Source organism: Poeciliopsis prolifica, unplaced genomic scaffold (genome assembly GCF_027474105.1).
Source record: "Poeciliopsis prolifica strain line A6 unplaced genomic scaffold, Auburn_PproV2 SCAFFOLD014, whole genome shotgun sequence".
NCBI lineage: Eukaryota > Metazoa > Chordata > Actinopteri > Cyprinodontiformes > Poeciliidae > Poeciliopsis > Poeciliopsis prolifica.
Window position 1 is genome coordinate 3,618,086 of NW_026562389.1, and position 21,903 is coordinate 3,639,988.

Genomic DNA, 21,903 nt, shown 5'->3' on the forward strand with positions numbered 1-21,903 from the left:
TTTCAGGTATTTTTTTATGGTCTTGCTGTTTCCTCTTTCTGCAAAGTGAGCAAGCCAAAAAGGGATTATATCCATATTCAGTTGACAAGCGAGGTTAACCTTATGCTGAGGTCTGAAAGTGCAGGATAAAATAGAAAAACTGCAGCAATGGAAGAAAAATGTATCATTGTGAAGTTTTTATCTTTTTTGTGCCAATTATGGCTAATTGAGTGGCAGGCTTGATTGGAGGCTGTTGAAAAAGACACAATGGGGGTCTTTCTTTATTTTTCTCCCAAGCATGTCAAATTAAGCTGCGGAGGGAGTCTGCTGCCTTAAGTGGCAGAACGTTTTAAGACATCGGCGGTCATTAAGAAGAGGTGTGTGGAAAGTGAGAGGAAGTAGAGCGAAAGAAAGGCAGGGAGGCTGTCGCCCACCTGCTCCACATGGGGTAGCACAGGTCTTAAGGGTCGAGGAGGGAAACTAGGCACTGAGGCTTTATTGGAGGAGTCTGTATGTGTCTGCGTTTGTGTGCTGACCAGTTGTCCCGTGGATTTAAAAGTTATTTCTTCGCCTGCATGTTTGGACGGGTTGGGGAACATGAGCCCTTGTGGGTGTCGGAGCCCCAAGATCCTGTCTGCACATGTGTTCTTTTTTCCTGAAGGCGCGTCAGTCCCCGTCACGTCTGCCCACTCAAAGCAGACAGGAATTTTCACACTTGGTCACGGCATGCGACCCATGAATGAGCAGGGTGGCTGCTTCAGATTAGACCAGAGTCAAATGACTGCCATTGATCCAGACAGGGAGGAAACTTAGCGTCGATTACATGGGCACCCCAGTGACAGCTGTGGGCAGGAACATCCATCGGCTCTAACGGGATATCGATAAAGACATGTAGAAGTTAAGCAACAGCATGAGGCAAACAGCGGAGACAATTACCACCTCAGGGACTGATTTAAAAGCGAGCCAATATTTGGCAAAGGCAAGATGCAAATCGAGACAAAAAAAAAAATAAAAATCTGAGCTGCATCAATAGTTGCTTTTATGAAGGTTGTCCAGTTAAATGGCCTGTTTATTCTGGGGCCAGTGCCACACTGCTCTGCCATCATGCCTCTAGACTAGCTTCGCCTCAGTTCTTGGTGTGCAGCAGCTTGCAGATGGGCTCTGTGAACAGCGTCCAAAGCCCAGCACTGTTTCAGCCTGTTTTTGAATGACTGTTCAGTGTATAAAATCCCTTTGGCTCCTGATTCCACATTGGCAAAGCGAACGAAAAAGAAAAATATCACAAGATTTTTAAGCTGTGCCATGCATACAAACATAGAAACTGATGAAATTGTAAACAGACAAAAGTGGCTTAATCCGCAGAGAGAATGAGTCAAGTCTTTGGCAGCAACCAAGCTCAGCAACAGATGAAGTAATTGATAATTTGTCCTCAGCTCTCTGGTGTGAATGGAGACATTTTTCAGTGAAAACACTCAATCCTGTTTCTGTCTACATAAGGAAGAGAATGTCTTCAGAGTTTCTAGCTTGTAAAATACAATTAGCCTTCTGAAACTCATATAAATACTCAATATTCAACATGAATTCAGCTCTTGGCAAGTTTAGATTTTTTTAATAATCTGAATTTCATTCTGAGGCTCAGTTTCCATCAAGTGGTTCATCCAGAGAGACAGGACAGCTGACAAAATACAGTCATTTCATTGACAACTCTGTTTGTTCAGCTTCAGTAAGACAGGTACTGGTCTGAACAGGATGTGTCCCTTTTTGGACCTCACATATCTGCTCTTATCAGAAGAGACAACACAAACTTTATTTTAACCACCTTCATAAATAATAAAAACAGGGAAAGAAACAGATATACTGTCCAAGACCTTTAATGTAGAGAAGCAGCTCTGCTGTTCTTCAAGTCCTTTTTGTTATCAGTATTATCAAAGGAGTTTTGCAACATAAATCTGACATTTATCACAATAAAACATGCCAGTGCCAATAACAGCGAAAAGTTTTGAGCAAACATTTTATTTTCTGCTCTCTGAGAAGCGAAACTCCACATTGTGCTTCCTAATTTTTTGAAGAAGCCTAGAAGTCATTTTAATTGCAAATTAGAAAACGATGCATATCAATTTCAGCTATCTTCACAATATCAGTATGCAAAGGATTTCCGTACTTGAACATTTATTTGAGCCCTTGGATTCACACTGCATGCAAACAACTTACATGGCCAGCCGACTGGACTTTTACTGCCTTTGATGTAGATTTAAATGACCTTAATACTAAAGCTTACAGAAAGCAGCGAGAACATTGTGGTGAAGGAAAGAAAGGTTTTTAATCTCCCCATTGAATTATTTAATAACATCACAGTTGCATGATTTCCTACTAGCTTGTACTACAACAACTGTATAACAGCCGATTCCAGAGTACAGAGTCAGGTTTTTGTAAATCTGATTTCTAAAAATAGTCCTCAATTAGATGGCACACATGTACTTTTTTATCATTGTGTTCTCTCAGCGCAGAGGATTTGCAAATATGGATAACATGGTAAAAGATTTTAGAGACATAGCCTCACAACAGATTATTATCTACACACTAAAAGACCCGAGCAAAACCTAAAATTTAGTTTCCCCTATTAAAAAAAGTATCTGCATAGTTTGAGTAATTTTTTGTTATTTTTTGGTTGCATCCTTGCCAAATCTAAATACTTAAATATTAAGTATGTATATTTATGCTTTATAAAGTTCCAATTGCCCTCAGATGTAAAATGTTTCATTAAAATGCAGAACAGCAAATAAAATCAAAATTTCCAGCACAATATTTTGCAGAACTGAATAGGTCAAATTGATCTCATTATTTCATAACTCAGATGCTGCATAAAAGGTTCTTATGTTCTTTTGCAAAAGCCACATCTTCTAGGAAGGCTCAACAGTGACATTAATGTTCTGTGCTGCTGTTTAATTCTGTTTTTCCTGCATGGATCAGCTAAATAATATTTAAGTTAATCTCAGACATGATGAATATTTAATTGCAGGTGAGAAGCATAAAACTCTCATATGTGATCTTGGTGGTTCGCATTTATCTTCCAGCTTGGGTATTTTAGTAGCAGAGTCATGTTTAATCAAAGCAATAAACTGTACACAGACAGAGGAGCGCTGTATGATTCCTATCCCAGAGGTCCATATTTCAAGAGAAGGGTACACTATGTGCTGCATTCAGAGGGAATTTATCGAAGTTCAAAGGGATATTTATGATTTTACTTCTGCCAGAAAATATTTATGGATGGGCCTGAACGTGTGCGTACCTGCAAATACGGCAGTAATGTCAGAGTGACTGGTTTCTTTCTTGCAAAGCAATTTGATTAAAGCCCGTTCCAATTTAATAGTCATAAAAACATGCTTAAACATCTCAGAACTAATACATTCTTGAGAAAGTCCAGTTTGCTGTTTTAAAGGAGGCCAGCTGAAACTCCTTGTGTTCTGATGGCTTGTGTGTTCATAATAGCCAAACCCTATCAAGCCTTATAAACACAAAGCTGTGCTTGAAATTATTTTTATTGTTGGTTTAGCCAGTTATTAAAAGCAAATGTTGAATTGCACGAGACAAAATAACTGGCGGCTTGTTGGTAGCAAATTCTTTCAAACGAATTTAGATGGTTTGAAGATAAGTGTGTGGTAGCTGCTTTTTAATGTATTTACTGTTTTCTTTAAAATCTCCTGCACACAGAACAAAGGCTTTTTTGTAATTTTCTGGTCTCCTTAAGCAGTTCAGACTTCTTAAGCTAACTGATGAGTTAAGTTGATAGTTGGAGTAGCTTATGTGAACGAACATGGCTTTCTCTACTTCGTCTTTGTGGTGGCTCTGTGATGCAGCGGTGACTTATTCAGGGCTTATTTATCTATTCATGTGTTTATCAGATTAGTAGAAGAAAATTGGGTAAATTGCTGAAATGGGTTTCAATGATCCCCACTTCTAGGTAGTGCACCAGATTTTGTTATGTTGGTAAAACATCATATTTAGCTGCCATGACGGGACAAAACACAATACCGGGTTTGCAAAAGCACAAGAGAGTCTGAAAAAAAAACTCAACCGAGAACTCAGTTTATTTGGTTTTTATAATAAGACCGCCTTAAATAAACTGTAGTTAGACTGTAGTTTGACTAGTCCATGCAAGCAAAACAAATGTATTAGAAATCTGAAACTGTGTCCAGGTCAGTTTTAATCAGCATCATGAGGGTATGTGTGAATGTGTTACTGTATACGCTGCCCTGCATTCATGTCCTCGGCCCCTCCGCATGCAGAGCATAGTCGCCATTCTTGGGCTGCAGGCAGGCTTCGCCATGGCAACACCAGTCGCACTGTGTTTACACCCCTCTATGGGGCTGGGAAGCATGGGAATCAGAGCAAGAATGCGTGTGTGAGATCCGTGTGAGACCGAGAGCAAAAGGACTAAATTTTGTGGTTGCCATTTGCAATCACACAGAGGCAGACAGCTTCACTCAAAAATCCAGATTACTTTTTCTCTCAGTTGAGTCCACGAAAACAGTTGTACCTCTGTGGATGGCGCTCCTCCCTGTTGGGTCTTGCAGTGGAGGCCACTGGAGTCTCCATTATTGTAGCTCCACCAAATCCTTTTTAAGCCCACTAATGACTGGGATTACATGCTTGCCTCCTCTCTTTCCCTCTCTCTCCTCACCGAACCAACGACATCCAGCCATGTCCACAGTCTGAAACAAAAAGATTGCAGATCCAGAAGTTATAATCACCTAAATCACCTTTAATTCAAAGGATAACACTGCAGGAATATCATCAACCTGCTTTATCGTTTGTGACTGGTTCAGGGGAATTATGTTCTAGGATAACAGATAATCATTTTTCTTCACAAGAAGGCTGAAATGTGGTAGTAAGTTATTTTCACAGATTTAGCCTTGTCCATTTCCAGTAAAAAGTAACTTTTCACATGACAGCATACTAATAGGCTCCCAGAAACCCCCCCAAAGCTGCTAGTAACAAAATGGACTTAGTAGTGGACTTAATAGACTTTCAATGAACTTTGAGAGCAGCTTTGCATTAAAAGTGTCATTATTTACTGAATGACACTTCATGACAACAGTGAAACATTCATAAAGACTCCTTCATGTTCTTAACAGGTGTTATGTCATGTTTATGACAGTGGTGGCTTTGATTTGGTTTTTTTTTGTTGTTGCAACTTTAGCAGCAATTTGCACTTTTACAAAATACTAAATACTAAAACAGCCACAAATAAAAGCAAATGTGGTGAGAATTTCAAAACTCATAATAAAAACTTTAACCTTCAAAATGAACAGCCTGCCTCAGCTTGGGGGTGGGTGAACCCTGGCTTGTTGCGTTTCATGGTGCCACATCAGCGAGGGCCCCTCGATGCCCTGGGCTCATTTAGAGCCTCAACAACTCCCTTCACATTCCAAAGGTGCCTGCCGGTTCCCTCCCGTCCACTTTGTCAAGAGGATTTGAACCAAAGAAAGCCAAAACAATGTACAATGGGCCCCTCCATCTACCACCCATGATCCATTTATGAAGAAAAAGGAATATGGGGGATGAGGGTGGGAGGCAGAGAGGAGGCTGGATGTGCAGGCATTTAGTTTGTAGAGAGCGGGGTGGAGGCTTAAGGTGCAGGGATGCATGCTAATCACATTCTCGTCTTTTCTGCTGCCCGAGAGTGAGATGGATTGACAAAGACCCAGCAGACGGGCCGAGTTGGCCTACAGTCGCCCCAGAAGAAATTTGCTGTTATGAAAACGACATTCTTCCTCACAAAGAGGCTGTGTTCTCATGGCTGCATGTTCGACGAAGACCCTCTCTGTCATTGCGCTGTACTCAGTCTCACACTCTTGCCCACGCTCAGTTGTTCTTCTGTCTTGACTTGATCACTGAGCTCCTTTCTCTTTCTGCGTACTCATTCTTTCACAATGGCTTCGTATCTGCGCCCAGCAGAATATTTGCATACCTTCCATACAGCTCACACATATTTGTCACTGAATTTTGGGAAATGGAAAGCCCACACATTTGACACCCAAAGTTCTCTTCTCATCTGGTGTCAAAGGCTATGGGTGTTTCATTACTACTTCATTCATCTTTAGAGCTTCATCTTTGGCACTGCAGACTCTAAATCTTTATTTTTTGTGTAACAGTATGGTGCCAGTGAATTAGTTGGACATAAAATCAAGAAAAATGCCTCAGCAGGCAAATTCTCAGACTTACGCTATCCACCAGTCAACTTGCTTTGCAATAAATTTGATTTCCAATTGAAGCGTTTTTCTGTTGCTAGTTGGAAAAAAACCCCAATCTGATTTAATGCACTGGATCCATTATAGAAACATTAGCTGATGAACTGAGGTACCAGATGACGGATCTGTTTATGAAAAGAAATTATTATTTTGTTTATTTTTTTCTGTTTGGAACGGGGCAATTCAGATCAAATAGAGTAACCCTCGTCACTGCAAACGTGAACAACTTTCTGTAACAGATATTTTCAAGCTCAACAAACTTTCAGTACCTTAACTAATACATGTTTAGGTTCTTGTTGAAGTAGAGAAGTAGTGATGATTGTATTTCTTCTGTGTAAATTGCTGGAAGCTGTTGCATATCTTTTGGCTCCAGATCTTTAAATTCGCCAACTCCAAGAAATTTGCTCAAACTAAACCGTGTAAAAAAGTTCAACATCGTGCTTGGGAGCTATATTCATGTAGTTCAAGATGAATTACATAAATAGATTAAGTTTAGGGTGAAAGCCTTCCTGAACTGTTCAGTGCAAATTAAAAGAGGCTCCTAATAAAATCACTTTATGAGACTAGCTTTTGCTTTAACTTGTGTTTTCATCTGCAGCAGTTTATGTGGAAGCTGTTCCCAGCAGGGAGGAGAGGCCTTGAAACAGAGTCCATTTAATTTTACTTGTGAAGAATCACAACAGTTAAACATTTTAAGCCTCCAATAAAATTCACATCTAATCAAAGAAAGAACTCTATTAAATTAACTAGGTTAGTTGGACCACACAAACTCGTTATTATAAAGTCAAAATCACAGCTGACATTTTCTCACACAAAAACGAAGAGTCTTTGACTGATGCCAGCCACCGTCTTGTGTTTAATTTATCTACCGTTTGAAAATGAACCCTGTTAATTTTCCAGCCTTCTCTGAACCGAGAAAATGTGAAATAGCTTCAGAAGCCTACACTCCTATTTTTAAGCAATGTTTCAAAACTTCTTTGAATAGATCTGGGGCCTCGTGCATAAAAGCGTGCACAGTTTTCACACTATAACTTGGCGTACGAAAAAGTTTAGAAAAGTGAGGCACACAAAAAAATTAGGATGTATAAAACCATATCAGAAGGACGTGAAATTCAAATCAATACATCATGGAAAAAGTACAGCAGTGTCTTTCATCATTGACTGACAGTTGCTACAAACAGTAACTCAGGTGCAAGTCCCCCTACCTTGTCCTGCATTAAAAATAGATGTTTCTGTAGGAACAAAAGAGTGCTTGTACCTGTTACTTTTTATACTAGGAAGTCTGAGCCTGATGCCAGGAGAAAGAAACTGGAACTCAGCATGTAAAGGATGAAAAGTATCAGCAATAATGGCTTTAGTTTTCCTAATGATTTGTTTTTCACATGATCAATATTTTAACCAATGTACCTTTATTTGAAGGGGACGGTTTGAGTCAAATCGTTATAACTTAGACACAATAGGTGGTCTGACATGGTATTAACCCACAAATGAAGAAAGGAGGCTAAAATTAGGGTTTTATAAAGGCTCTGAGTCAAGAAACCTATCATTTCTGCTAAGAAAAGAGACTGAATTATTCTGTGAGATTGTTCAGGCCATTTGAACAAGTAGTGGAAATATTTCCTGGAATTTAACGTGCAATTTCAAACTTGTGCACCAGGTTCCTGATTTTCAGGGAATTCATTCAGGTTGCTTGTTGAATAATAATTCAAATAAAATATAACATTGTCAGAATTGTCTATAATGTTCATCCATAGAATGAGAGTAATGAAAACTCCATGTCTGGCTGCGTCTCTCTTGTTTCTACTAAGAGGATGTACGGTATAATGTACAGATGTGACCCGCACCACGGGGTAAGGAGAGTTCAGGAGCAGTGTTGTAGAAGTTAAAAGGGCTCTGGAGGGAGTCTGTGCCGCCATGTTGGGGTACGACGAAAGGGAGAAGGGGGAAGGGGGGATGTCTCTATGCACATGTGTGTGTTTATAGAGCCGGTGTTGACACAGACACAGCCGCTCCATTGTCCTCCTCAATCTCTGGTCAGGATGTTTGAGGGACGCCTTGCCGCTTGGCTCCCTCTAATCTCTGCTGGAACCAAAAACCCTGCAGCTGGAAGGCTTCGGCCCTTGAGGGACGATGTCAGCGCCGGGACAGTTTGGTAGGGAAGGTTACTGCTGAGAAAATGTGGAGCAGTCAATTACAGATTACTCATGAGCTGTTTTAAAACTCCAGGCAGTGAAATAACCCAGGGGATTACAGTAAACCCACCAAGTAATCCTTTGATTTAATAGCTTTTGATTTAGTTTTGTCTTTTTGAATATAGAGTCTGAATTCTTAAAATAAATATATAAATGAAACTCGATGAATAACTTTTAAGAGACTTTCAAGCACTTAAACTGTACACTTTAATGTCTTCTTCCACAAGTTTCAATGTGTTTTAAAAAACATTTTAGCTTTGTTTTAATTTAATACATCAAAGTTTTAGCTGCTGTTATCAAATTCAGTACTACCCCTGTTATTAGATCATTGCTTGTAATGTTTTTCATGAACATGTAAACTGAGTAAAACTGTGCTGAAGTACTAATGAATATGTTTTGCAGGTGAGTTATTTGATTATATTTATTTAATCATAGCAGAAAATTAGACACCAGCTTTGGAGATCATAATCTGCTCAATTTTGCTTTAATTTGAGAGTAAAATATTTCAAAATTGCCCCAGAAAGAAGGAAGCAATTGCTCACTATTCTATTATTGATTATCTGAGACCTTGTCACAGAGGAAACCAGTCTAGTGGGACATCCATCTCCCCAGCACTACGTTCATTCTGGGAGACTTCAACGTGTTACCACGCCACACCGGATATAAAGTCTATGAAGCAAGTGCTGGATGAGGCTTCCCAAAGTAGGAAGCACATTTTATCCTCTTCTATCAAGGATATCGTTCTTTTGGTTGTATTTTAAACCACAAGAGAGCCGCAAGAGCTTCACTTTTTGTTTGTGCTGTCTCACACCGTCAATATCAGCCTCTCCAACCTACTTATAGTCATTAAGCATGAAGAAGCAGTTCTCTTGGAACTGCTTCTTCATGCTTAGGTCTTCCAAGCCTCAGACTTGGAGAAACAGATCCTTTTCCCAGCTGCTTCACACAAAGTTATGAACCTCTGTAATGATTGCTATTGGTTAGGGCTGGAACTTAGCAATGGATTCCCATCATTGGCAAAAATCAGACTCTGAGGTTTCCAAACTAGACAACTTCTCCTCTCCACAACTACGCCTTGAGATCCTGTCTCTCACGCTCCTCATACTCCTTCAGATTTCCCTATAAATTGTGTTTATGGATCTGGTTTTTACCATTCTTTAGATCCAACACAAACAAAACTTTCCTCCAGTGGAGGAAAGTTTTCCAAATTTGGTTGAGTTGACTGTCATCCCACTTCAAACGCAGCTGTGGATCTGTCCAGGGTGTTCTTAGGACGCCAACAAGCCCACATAGACTGCAAAAAGCAAAGATGAGACCTTGAGCCTTGCAAACTGGACACCTCCTCTCCAAGGCCATACCTGGAGAGCCAGTTCACAAAAAGGATCGTTGACAAGCGACTAATCAGATTCCAACTCGTATCGAAAACAATGTTTGTGCTGATAATAAAGAAATACGTTTGTGGACACAGGACATGATGGATATTGGGCCTACACCACAACCCTGGCATCTCTGTTTTCTCCTATGAAAAACTGTTTACTTACTTCCAACCTCTCCCAAAGATTAATTATTCAAATGGAGCCTTGTGTGTCATAGAGAAGACTGGGTTTTGTCCGCAAGGACACAGACGGGACCCCCCCAAGAAGGCGATATAAGTAGATTCATTTCAAGGTGCCTGTTACTCCAAAGACTTTATTAGATTTAGTTAATGAGCGAGAGCAGGGCTGGCTGGCGGTCTGAGCGCGGGTTGGGGAGCTGGAACGTAATTAAACCTTGAGTCCGGCGATGCCACTGTTACACACTTTGATATAAAAAAGAAAAACTCACTCAGCAACTAATCTCCACCAAAATTAAAACAGTTGCATCATCTGTCACGGCTGTTTCTCCTTTCTTCTTGCCTCAAAATGAGATGAATCCTTTTTTTCTTTGTTCTTGTTCTGTTCTCACCACCTCGACACCTTCGACTCTCCATCTCCAAGGGAGGCGTAGCCACACTTTGGTCTGTCTGAGAGCTGGTTAACCTTTCAGAGTTTTATGTCTTCCATATGCCCTGCTGGGGCTTTTATGGCTGGACTGCGTAACACAGGAGAGGCTTTTATGTTTCCAGGCTAGCACGCATACGTTTTCTCGTCCGAGCAATAATGAGTGTTAGTATAGATTTCCTGTGGCTCAAACAGCAGACTTAATTGACCTGAACAGCCCTGAGTGACTTGGCACCTCCCGTCTCAACCTTCCCTCCTCCATCGCCCCCCTTTTAGGCCCTTTCGTCTGGACAAAGAGGCTTTTGTCCCCAGGCCTGCGCCACAGCGCTCTAAAGCTTTGTTGACTGTTTCTGTCTGACAGAGCAAATAGCTCTGGCCTCCTTTTGTTTATTGTAATTTTTTTGAAGTTTAAACATAGTTTATACAAAGACCCATTTTTTTGATATTGTTTGCTGCCTGCGGGGGGGAAATAGAGAAAGAAGAAAGAGCTCAGGCTTATTATTTGTAGATTTTTCTGACTGTATTGTTGCTGTCTGACCTCTTATCTTCTCATTTTTCTCCCTCTCTCTCCGTTTCTTTTCCTCCTCTGGCAGGGATCACATATACACAGTGGACACGGAAACTGCCAACGGTGACGAGATCTTTTTCAGTAAGGTGAGTGAGACGTGGGACTCTGTGAGGATTGGTCGTTCTCGTCGTGCTGCGATTTGACAGCGTAACCCTAATAGCCCTCCTTGCTCTGTGGTTGTGTGCATGCTTCCATCTACGTGCCCGTCAGCACTCGTACACACCTGCCCAGAGACGCGAGCTTGCCATGGTGACCCTGCAAAGACGATTATCCAATCAGTCGGTTAACAAACCGCCTGCGTCATGTGTTGCTCATCAGTGGGACGGTGGAAGTTTAATAGAGCTGTATCAGATGCTAAACGGAAGGATCTTGGCACGTTACAAAGCTGAGTGAAAGTCTCGATTCATCTCGTTTTTATGCGTTTTCGCAAATGTTAAAAACAATTCAGGGATTTTTGCTATCCACAGAGCAGCAATGAGGAAAGGTCAGGGTGATTTCTTGGACATCAACGTCTCTCAGCCTGTCTATGTTCAGTTTCCATGACAAACAAATAGTTCTGCGTGATGTTTAATAATAGTCTCGGCTTCTAACAGGTTAAACTCACATACGCACCACAGCTTCAAGACATATGTTTCAGAGTGAATGAGCCATTGTGTAATCAAAATGTCTGCCGTCAGCCCGCTAATACGTCCATTTGGATTCCAAGACTTTTCTATAGAGACGATCAAAAACAAAAACAGCCTCTCACTTCTGGATGGCCATGGTGATGGAGCTTGAGCCATACAACTCACAGCAGACCTTTTTCTGGGACTTAAGGGGCTGCTGCAGACACATCAACATCCATCTTTATGTTTTGACTCCAAAGAGCCAGACTTTCTTTTAATTCAGTATTTCACGTCAAATAATTTTTTTTCTTTAGTTTTTTTCCACATTTTCTTTTCTTTTTACAATTTGATTGTTTACTTTCTTGTCCGCAGCATTTCCCAAAGATTGACTGAAAATAACAGACTTTTGTGGGCATAGACCTGTTTTAGCTCCACCAAGTTGATTCCCAATGAGCAATTAGCTGAAAACTTTGCAGACAGTAGACGATGCATATCTCTGGTCCATTATCCTGTGCTTCAAAGCAGTCTTTCAGGCTGTTCAAGAAACTATCAACAGTGCAATCTAAAGTGCAGAACATGCTAACATAGTCAGGTACCAGGCCTGGAATGAAAATCTGCAAACACCCCCCCATCCCACAAAACAGCCAAACACTCAAAACTGTAGTAGCTTTTTCGAAGGCCTGCGAATGTATTGCTTAAGAAAATATCAAGAATATAAAAAAGGCTGGTTTTAAACTTCTGCACAGTACTGTTAATGTTGACCAAAAGGGAACACTAACAAACATTTAAAATATTTAAACAATATCTGACATTTTCACCACATCTTTGCTGCAATGTCCATTCTCTTTTTCATTTTACCCACACCTCACTGGCATCCATTGGCCTCAACATAATAGATGCAAACAAAGCTCAAAACAAGGGTGTTCTCTTGTACACAACCACCCTCAGTCTCCTCTACTTGAATGTCAAAGCCCGGTGAGTGGGTCTTAATGAGAGCGGGCTGCAGATGAAAGGCTGCTGAGGAGAGGCGAAGACTGATTGATGACCGAAGGTCTTTAATCAGCGGCTGAGCTCCAAACATGCTTCACAACGGCGGCGGGGCACACGGTGGTCTGAACCCATGGCTGAGCGTTGACCCTCAGGCCACACAACGAATGGTGTGTGTGTGTGTGTTAGTGTTGGTGTAAGATCGCGCATGTGGCTTAGTATTGATTAATAAGTGTGTGGACTATGGGGTGGAATTTGTCCTTGGATAGAATCAGCTCTGATCTGCGGCCTGAATTGTTCGTCCACCTCTCTGGCAGAGAAATTAGGTTTTCAGAGCAGTAAACAGATCATCCATCAGTGCTCAGAATAAAGTTGGTCTCAGAGCAGTTTCCTGATGAGGGGAATCGATGATGGGGAATCTCAGATGATGATTATTGATCCCTGTATGGATGGATATTGAGCTGTCTGCTTGGGCTTTTTTTTCCCGCCTAAATGTTGAGTCTGTTTATTCTCAGAAACTCTCCTCCTCTCTGTGTCCTGTTTACATCGATTATTTATATATTTTTTCTCAGAAAATGACCTGGAAGTCCAGACAGGCAGACGTGGACACTTGCCGAATGAAAGGAAAGCACAAGGTAACACATTCATCACAATTTACAGATATGTCACATTTTACACAAGTTCACATCAGATTTAATAACTGAGTTTTTCTGTTTTGTTTTTCTTCACACACACACACACACACGCGGGTGTGTAATTTAACACACACCCGCACGCACACGCACACGCACACACACACACACAGCCATTGATATATGACCCTGAAGATGCATCAACATATTTCTTTGATGGTTTACATAATTTATAAAGTTCATCAGTGGGAATCTTCATATCTTTCAGTCGTGTAATCTTATGCAAAAAGATTTATTGTTTCATTAAAAACAACACCATTAAAGTCAGCTGAAAACATTGCATCCCCTGATGAAGAGTTAGTGTTTGTTTCACATGGATGACATGTACTATACCAGAAAAGCAAAAAAGGAAGAACAAGCTTATTGATCTGAGTCAAATGTTGCTATTAGTGTAAAAGTATAAAGACAGAAATGTCACCGCTCACTTTCTCTCTGTTTTGTTCTTTTATCCTGCTCTCTGCTCCCTGAAGGATGAGTGTCACAATTTCATCAAAGTCCTCCTGCAGCAAAACGGTGACACCCTGTTTGTTTGTGGAACAAACGCCTTCAATCCGTCCTGTCGAACCTACAAGGTAGGCAAGCACGCGACTCTTCGTGTAGACACATTTGTTCTCAGATATACTGCACCCGCTGGGCCTCATTTATCAAAAGTGCATGCAGCAGAAAAACAGATGCAGCATAATTTTTAGACAAATGTTGAGATTTGTCACTTTCAATGTGAGCGTAGGGTACATCCAGATAAAACCCACAGCAGGTAGCGGATTGTGAATTTAAGTGTTGACTGCGGATTTATGTGTTTATGGCAAATTTATGTTTTACACTGCTGAATTTCACGTACTTTGTTTATTGTGTTTTATATTTTTTATTGGCTTTTTCTATCAAATTACTTTGAAGTTTAGAAAAGAAGACTGTATAAGTGGTCCATCATCTGCAAATTTGCGTTGCCTAAATATTGTAAAACATTTAAGAATAAAATATTAAAACTTTTGTGAATAAAATTGGTTGCATTTCAAATTGGGAAAAATTTTTATAGCAGTGATTTGAGATCAGAATTTCTCAGAAAAATGTACTTTTAAAAATATTACAGTATAAATCTGAACTGGTGCAGTAATTAATTGCTTGCACAAAACAGATAATGAACAATAAACAGGAGCTACTTCAAACATCTTGTCATCATTGGGTGCATGAGGCAAAGGTTTACCAGAGCGAAGTGATCAGAGGCTATAAAAATGATTTAAAGTTTGAAAGTTAAAGTGTGCCAAACTCTAGTAATGCATTCAAGGTGGAGAATTTGCTGCTTTAGAGACATGAGCCTCACCAGACTGTGTGGTTTGGACAGGATGCACATTTTCAAATATGGATGTCAGTGGAAAGCAACTGTGAAGTGCACTAATGGGGAGATAACTTTGTGCACATCTGCACAATATTGCATTGGATCGTTGGGTGTAAAACTGTTGCTATGCAGTGTGATGAACTAATATTGACCTGGGTTGACGCTGCACAATATATGGAGTAGCAATCTTCTTTGCGTTATTTAGTGTCTGCAAACTCACAGTCACAAAGGACAATTTGGTTTGCATATTCAGAAGGTTATCATAATTCAGGCCTAATGCATTCAAATCATGATAGTCCATCAAACATTTGGCCAGTTAGATGATGTATCACTTCTGTAAATGCCAAATTAAATGTGAAAATGATCAGCTTCATGAGAATGACAGCTTTCAGATGTCATGTATTCTGTACATGGTTGCCAAAATTAGATGCTATAAAAATCAGTGGGCCTCAAATATTGCAGCAATAACCTAAAAGCTGAATTTTGCCATGCATTGCGTCTGCACTGATAAAGATTCACTCACATTGGGATGCAGAAGGCTATTAAGAAAAACTGACAAACTAAAATACTTTATGATTTGGCTGATGATTGACAGCTTGTACAGCTTTGAAATGTCATTCGCAGTCAGTCGGATCCCTAAATATGTACAAAGAAAAAAAAGAAAACCCTGACATGTCTGATCACTGATCTCTGCACCATTCAAAGCTTCAGAGCCTCCAAAAGGACACACGAGTCTTCAAAGATGGGATGACACGATTTTTGGTATGGCTATGTAATAGCAAGATTAACGCAACTTATTTTCCAAGTTTATATAAAAACAAAAAGCCTCAGTATGTTTTGAGTCCACCTGTATGAACTATTGTGTCATGGATTAAATGACTTTCATCAGTCAGCAGGTCTTTTTCTGACATCTTTGTCTTCAGTTTGATGTGCTTGATTTAGAAGCTCAGAAACCTATCAACCTGGATTCTGTCACACACAAACACACACACACCCACGTTGTGAAATGGAGGTGATGACACAGTCCTGAAATTCAACTCAGCCATCTCCTGAAAATGTCTTTGGGGTTGTATTCATGCAGGCGTGTCTGGAAGGCATTATAATTCCCTCAGGAAAAGTGAAAGCAGCACAAAGTGATTTATTTTTTAACCTCAGGTCAATAAAAAAAAAAAGAAAGAAGAGCAGGTGGACAATAAAATTGACTTGAAAAATAAAGCTGTTAATAGAAATAGATATGTGAGACATCTATAGGAAGGCGGATGTAAGAGATAAAAAAAAAACATAGGAGAGGGAGGGATTATCTTTCTTTTTCTGATGAAACCTACAATTTAACGGTGTGCAAAAGATAATAACATTTTTTTATTTCAATTACTGTACTCACATAACCAGTTCAGTCGCTGTCTCTATCTATGCTAATAGAAACCAACATCATAGCTGTTCAAATAAACAAGGCACAGGGGAAATAAAGGAGAAAAGATGTGCTTCCAGGCAAGAATATCCCAGATCAGAAATAAACCCAGATTCATATCGCAATGTAACCCAGGCTGTGCACAACATGCACACCTTTACCTGATAAATTTTTCACACTGTGTCACTTTAGAGCCACAGGAAATTTTAGCACTTTGTCCTAATTGGAAGAAACTGGACACTAAAAAAGTACTTCTTCTTTTAGGGTTTTATACTTCTTCAGTCCCTTTATTTTGATAACTCAAAATAAAATTCAGTACCAGCAAGTTTAGTTGTCAACCAAATATTAGAGCCTTGTTTAAGTCCAACTATTCCCAAAAAGCGTCACATATTGGAAAAAATTAGTGGAAAAAAACTGAATGACTTATGTAGATAGTGGTAATCTAGATTATTTTATGTTGAGCTTCAAATTTGGTATATAATCTTTTTATAGAAACTACCTAAAGATTGTTTTCACATTCAAAGTTGAAGCGACATATGTAAGGTATGAAGGGCCTTTTTGTCCCTACAAATGTTCCTGTTCTTCTTGTCTGAATGCGATGCGACATCGAGATTTTATCTTTGTAGCCTGTGGGGGAACACTCTCCTGTTTTGGTCCACTAGGTCTGTTTATCAGAAAAGGAAGATGTTTCCACTCCGTTGGCTTTGTGGTTCAGCATGCTAAGAGTGAGCGTCTTTCAATTCACTGACCCCTCCTGCAGGGAGAGTGGATTTTATGTCTCTGCATTTATCAGGGTTGGTTAGCTTTTATAGCGCTTCTGGTTATGGTTTCAAGGTTTGTTTTAGCAGTTAGTGGACCGATATTGCTGCGAGTCTGCTGGAGTTACTGGGATGCATGGGGGAGGAGTTATAAAACCTATGGAGAAAGCAAATTAGAACACTTGATTTATTGACTTTGGGGGAGCAATCAGAAAAAAGTTTTATTTATGGTTGTGCAATATAACTTTCAGATGAACTTTGTTTAGCTAGAGACTGTTTGGGTATTTTAAAGTCTCCAATCTACAGAAGTATTCACTTGAACATCTTTAAAGTGGAAACAAAATAATATATGGTTTATTTTTATTTGCACACAAAAATCTGAAATGTTTTGATTAAATGTTGATTGTATTCATTCACTCTAAGTCAATATTTAGCAGAAATACCATCTTTTGGAGTATGTCTCTACCAGCCTTGCACATCTAGGGCCTGTTATCTTTGTAAAATATCTCAGACTCAGTCAGTTGGATGGAGAACATTATGTAAAGATCAGTTTTAAAATGTAGATTTTGATCAGAGTGATCATACAAATAAATATGTTTTTGATAAGCTCTTCTACTGTAACTCTGTTGTCCTGTGGGAAAGTGAACATTTTTCCCCCCGTTTTGAAATATCTGTCAGGTTCTCATCCTGCTTTGCTCTGTTATGCTCCATCCATCTTCTAATCAACTTCTAATCAACTTCAGAAAAGTGTCCCCAAACAAAATGCTGCCATCACCATCATAACGTTCAGCACGTTTTCCATAAAGCTCCACCTTGCCCAGCACAAAGCTGTAGTGGCAACAAAATCTCTCACCTGACACCGAGACCTGTTCAGCCTCTCCAGGATAAATATATGTGCATGCATGATTTTTTTCCTCCACTTCACAATTAAACAATTTTGAAATATAATTTTAATTCTTTTTTCTCTCAAAGAAGCTGTCACTTATGTGAGTGGATAATGATTTTAAGAAGTATGCTTGTACCCAAGCAGCTTGCAGTGAAACCATTGCAAACATGCAACCTTACAGCACACATTTTTCAAAGCTTCTCCCATGCTGCTCTGCTGGCAGACTCTCAGGGCAGATACCAGGCCTTTGATGGCCTGCTGGGCTTATCCAGGCAGCCTGGTCAAAACTCTCTGTGTGTGTGTATGTGTGCATGTGGTTAAATCCACCTTGGCCACAGTTTGGCTCTCCATCTCACCAGTGTGACAGCACTGAAAAGAGCCTCTGTTTTGGGGCCAGCCTCATCCCACATTAATCAACGACGCTGCGAGGGCAAGCAGGAGGAACTGGGAGGAATAGATGGGGACACAGGAGGGGAGAAAGGAGGACCAGTGAAGGCGCCAGCCCAAACTAGCCCCATCCCACATTGTTTTCTGCTTCAGTGGCTTTCCCACCTAGTTATTTCTTTATTTTTAACTCCCCATTGTGTTTCTGCGGTGTCTGTTTTAGAATGTGATCAAGGTTTTCTCTTTATTGGCTTTCAATATTGATTCATGCACTTTGTGTTCCAGAAAGTATATGTTAAAAGACCTTGACACCATGATGCAGTCTTTTTGTTCAGTTCTCTGCAACATTAAACTCTATTTTCCTCCCCATCTCTTCTTCCCTCTTCTTTCTCTCTTTCTGCAAAGCACTAACACCTCACTCCCTCCATCGCTCCCATCAGTGTACCATCTTTCCTTCTGTTGCCTTCTCCCTCTGTCACTGTCTTGCTGCGCTGCCATAATAAACGCCCCATCCAGCTGGGTTGATATATGAATGGAGTCGGTTTCATCGCCTGTTGCCTGGTGCAGCAGCGGGGGTCGGTGGGGAGTCTCTAAGACTCCCAGGTGATGGGGCCTGGACTTGATTTTAGTGCATGTGAAATTATCAGCACACTCAAGTGTTTGTTGTTTTTGAAGAAAATACTATTACCCATTTTTTCCTCTAAAGTCTACTCTATTGAGACATTAGGACTGTAAAAGCACAATAAAATGCTGAATTATAAGTAACTTTACATCAACAAGGACTAAATTTACATCCATTACATGTTGAAAAACAGACAAGGGAAGTTAAGATTTTGATGTGTCAGGGTAAAAAAGATTTTTTTAACAGCCACAAACACTAGATTCTATTCCTAGTCCAAAATGTGTTAACATACATTTTTCATCCCTCTATTCCTCAGAAACTGGTTACGGAGAAATGGGCCGTGACTATTAATCTCCCAGGGAACTATATTCTGTTTTTAGACTGTACCACCTCTCCTAGGACAGGTGCGAACTGGTGCACTTGACCTTTATGGATGGAGAGAGTTGTTGCAGGTGGAAAAATATTTTGCAGTAGAATACGTTTGCCGGGCTTAACCCAGCTGCAAAGAGTAGGTCAACCATCTATAAATTAATCAGCAAGCAAGGAATAAAACAGTGGGGACTTTTGGGCTCTTAAAACCAAGTCATAGACAGAACATTTATTTTGGAAGGGCTGACATATTCCAATATGAATAAACCCCATGAAATGTGCAGCACACAGTCCATGAAACATTAAGCTTTACTGTTTTCTAGTAAATGATACGTGCCAGCTCAGAAAAACCTGCTGACGTAATTACTGCAGTTTTCTCTGTCAGACTAGGTGGCGTGCACTTCAGACCCGACTTGAAAACCAAGACTTCAGACTCGACTTAAGCTCATGGACTCAAGTCTAACTGGCAATCTTTGTTTAATGTAATCATGAGTGAAGGCAAGCTGGTATGCATACAGACTGGAGTTCAGACAGCTAATGCAGCAATGTAAGCACATAATTTTTGTCAAAGGGTGCATTCAGTTTAATACCCAAGATGTTTCTGGGCAGTGAGTTTTAATGATTTGTTACCATCTGCTCATATTTTCTGTAGCTCCTTAATATTCTTTGCTATGATCTTGCTCCAATTTGGACTTGCTCGTCAAAGAATTGACATGTATCTTGGACTTACCTCACAAAAGACACAAAACTTGATTTGGACTTTCTACTCAAAGACTTTAAAAAGCGAGTTAAAGGCTTGAGATGACTTGGACTCACCTCTCAAAGACTTGCCCCAGAAAGACTCAATACTTGGCTTGGAAGTTTCTCTGAAAGACTTGACTTCAAGTCGTCAAAGACTTGAGGCTTGACTTATAAAGGATTTATGCACATCTGTAGTTAAATGTGGCAACAGTATTGACTCTGGCACACTATATATTAGTGCAGTCAACAAATTATGTGAAAATAAAGTTCACTAAGCTATTCAATTTGAGTCCCATGGAGCTTCAACTAGCATAAATTTGTTTTGAGTAAGAAATCTCCTGATAACATCTGATGTGTCGTCCTTACGGAACCACACAAACGTGGGATCAGAACCTTGCTTTTAATTCAGAACCAATTATAATCTTCCTGATGGGCATGTTCCGGCTTCATGTTGTGTTTGTCTAATTAATTAGCATGTAGCCTATGGAAAACACAAATGAGTTGTTGCAGTAATTAATTCATCTAGATGCATTGTACCTTAAGCCAAGGTTACTATACTTTCAGCCTGCCTAAATGCTCTAGATCCCCAGAGAAGAGTGTTTTATTAATGCAACATGTGACAAAGCTCTCATTATGCTGAACGGTGTCTCCACAAAGCTGAAACCCGTCTGTCTTCTTTGCAGCCAGTAGGGTTGACAGCATAATAATGTTTGTCTTCTTAATGGCGGAAAAATGCTACAATTGTCTCAACCAGTTCAAATATTGAATTTACTTCTGCTTAAAAACGTTGTGGTGGAGTGTGGCAGGTTTATCCTTTTCTGCCTGCCATATTTCAAAACACTGAATATTGCTTTTGACAGGGCTAACGCCACGTGAGGGAGCGTTAGGGTGTTGCTTACCCACACATGCCAACTCAACAGGAGATTGGAGCCGTATGCGTATCTGCGGCAGTGGGGCTGGGAGTGTCTTCCTTTGCTTGGGCGGCAGGAACAGATTAGTGACAGCCGGCCAGGCCCAGCGGACAGAGGTCACTGCATCAGTGGAATCATCTGAGAATATGGAAGGCGTATGGAGTGATATATTAGTGTTCGTCAAAGACGGACGGGGTGCTTATGTTACGTAGACGACAGAATATGCTGACGTTGCACCTAGATTCAGTAACTACACCTGACCTTCTGCTACTCATGTCTGCTCTGATTTGTCTAATCTATAATTACAGCATTTCCTGTCTTATAACAATTTGCGTCCGTCTTACATTGCTATTATCCTGCTTTAATTGCTGCAGAAACAGAAGGAATGAGAGTCTGCAATGCCCTGCATGCCGCTGGTGCTTCTGTGTTTATTGTAAAAGGTCACTTATAATTTTCCCTGCCAAATCAGCCTCAACAATTTCTTTGGCAAGCTTTTCCACCGTTGCGCTGGGGTTTGTGTGTGTGAGTGTGTGACCTTTTTAGTGGGCAGATGATAACCGTTTCCGCCGAGACAGGAATAGAAGACAAAATGACCTGTTTCGAGACCAGAAAGGGCGGCGTAAGCAGTTTGCAGCCTTGGTGAGCTGTGCCGTTCCCCCCAAGACTTTGTCAAGAGATGGTGGAGAAAGTGAGAGCTGTTTATCAAGAACAAGATAGAAAGAGAGATGCAGGCAGAAACGTGACTACGACTAAACTGCAAGTGAAATGTTCTCTCATTTGTGAGTTTGCATGCCTCTGGTCATTAGCCAGAGTAAGAGATCATCCTGAGACATGCTGGGCAACACAAGCTATCCCATGGTGGGATGATATTGACCTTTCATCCATGTCTGATTATGTGCGAGGCTCTGCCAATTTCACTGGAACAAAACTGGAAAAACTTGTCTTAATTCCATTTTCAATAGATTGTCGGCTAGAATGAAAACACTAATTTTTAGCGCCTTGAAAATGACTCTAAACGGATTTTAAATTGGTAACATGATAGGATTCATTTAGAAAACAACTAATCCGGATACTAAATGACATATTTTACTTGAATAAAGGATGCCATCTAAATATCTGCCAATACCAATATTTTGCATAACATCCATTTAGCCACTGTCTTCCACCTATTTGAGATCAGGTTTCAGGGGACAAAAGGTTTAGAAAGGAAACCTGAACCGCCTTCTCCCCAGCAACAC

At 40.3% G+C, this 21,903-nt stretch overlaps 1 protein-coding gene across 3 annotated transcripts in view; it reads left to right on the top strand.

Moving 5' to 3' along the window:
• The window catches only part of sema6a (sema domain, transmembrane domain (TM), and cytoplasmic domain, (semaphorin) 6A), a 136,171-nt gene that overhangs the window by 63,020 nt on the left and 51,248 nt on the right, over nt 1-21,903 (top strand). For all 3 annotated transcript variants that reach the window (XM_055039200.1, XM_055039201.1, XM_055039202.1), the window contains exons 4-6: nt 10,995-11,055; nt 13,134-13,196; nt 13,724-13,825. In XM_055039200.1, coding sequence (XP_054895175.1) covers nt 10,995-11,055; nt 13,134-13,196; nt 13,724-13,825 — 226 coding nt within the window. The remainder of the gene's footprint in view (nt 1-10,994; nt 11,056-13,133; nt 13,197-13,723; nt 13,826-21,903) is intronic.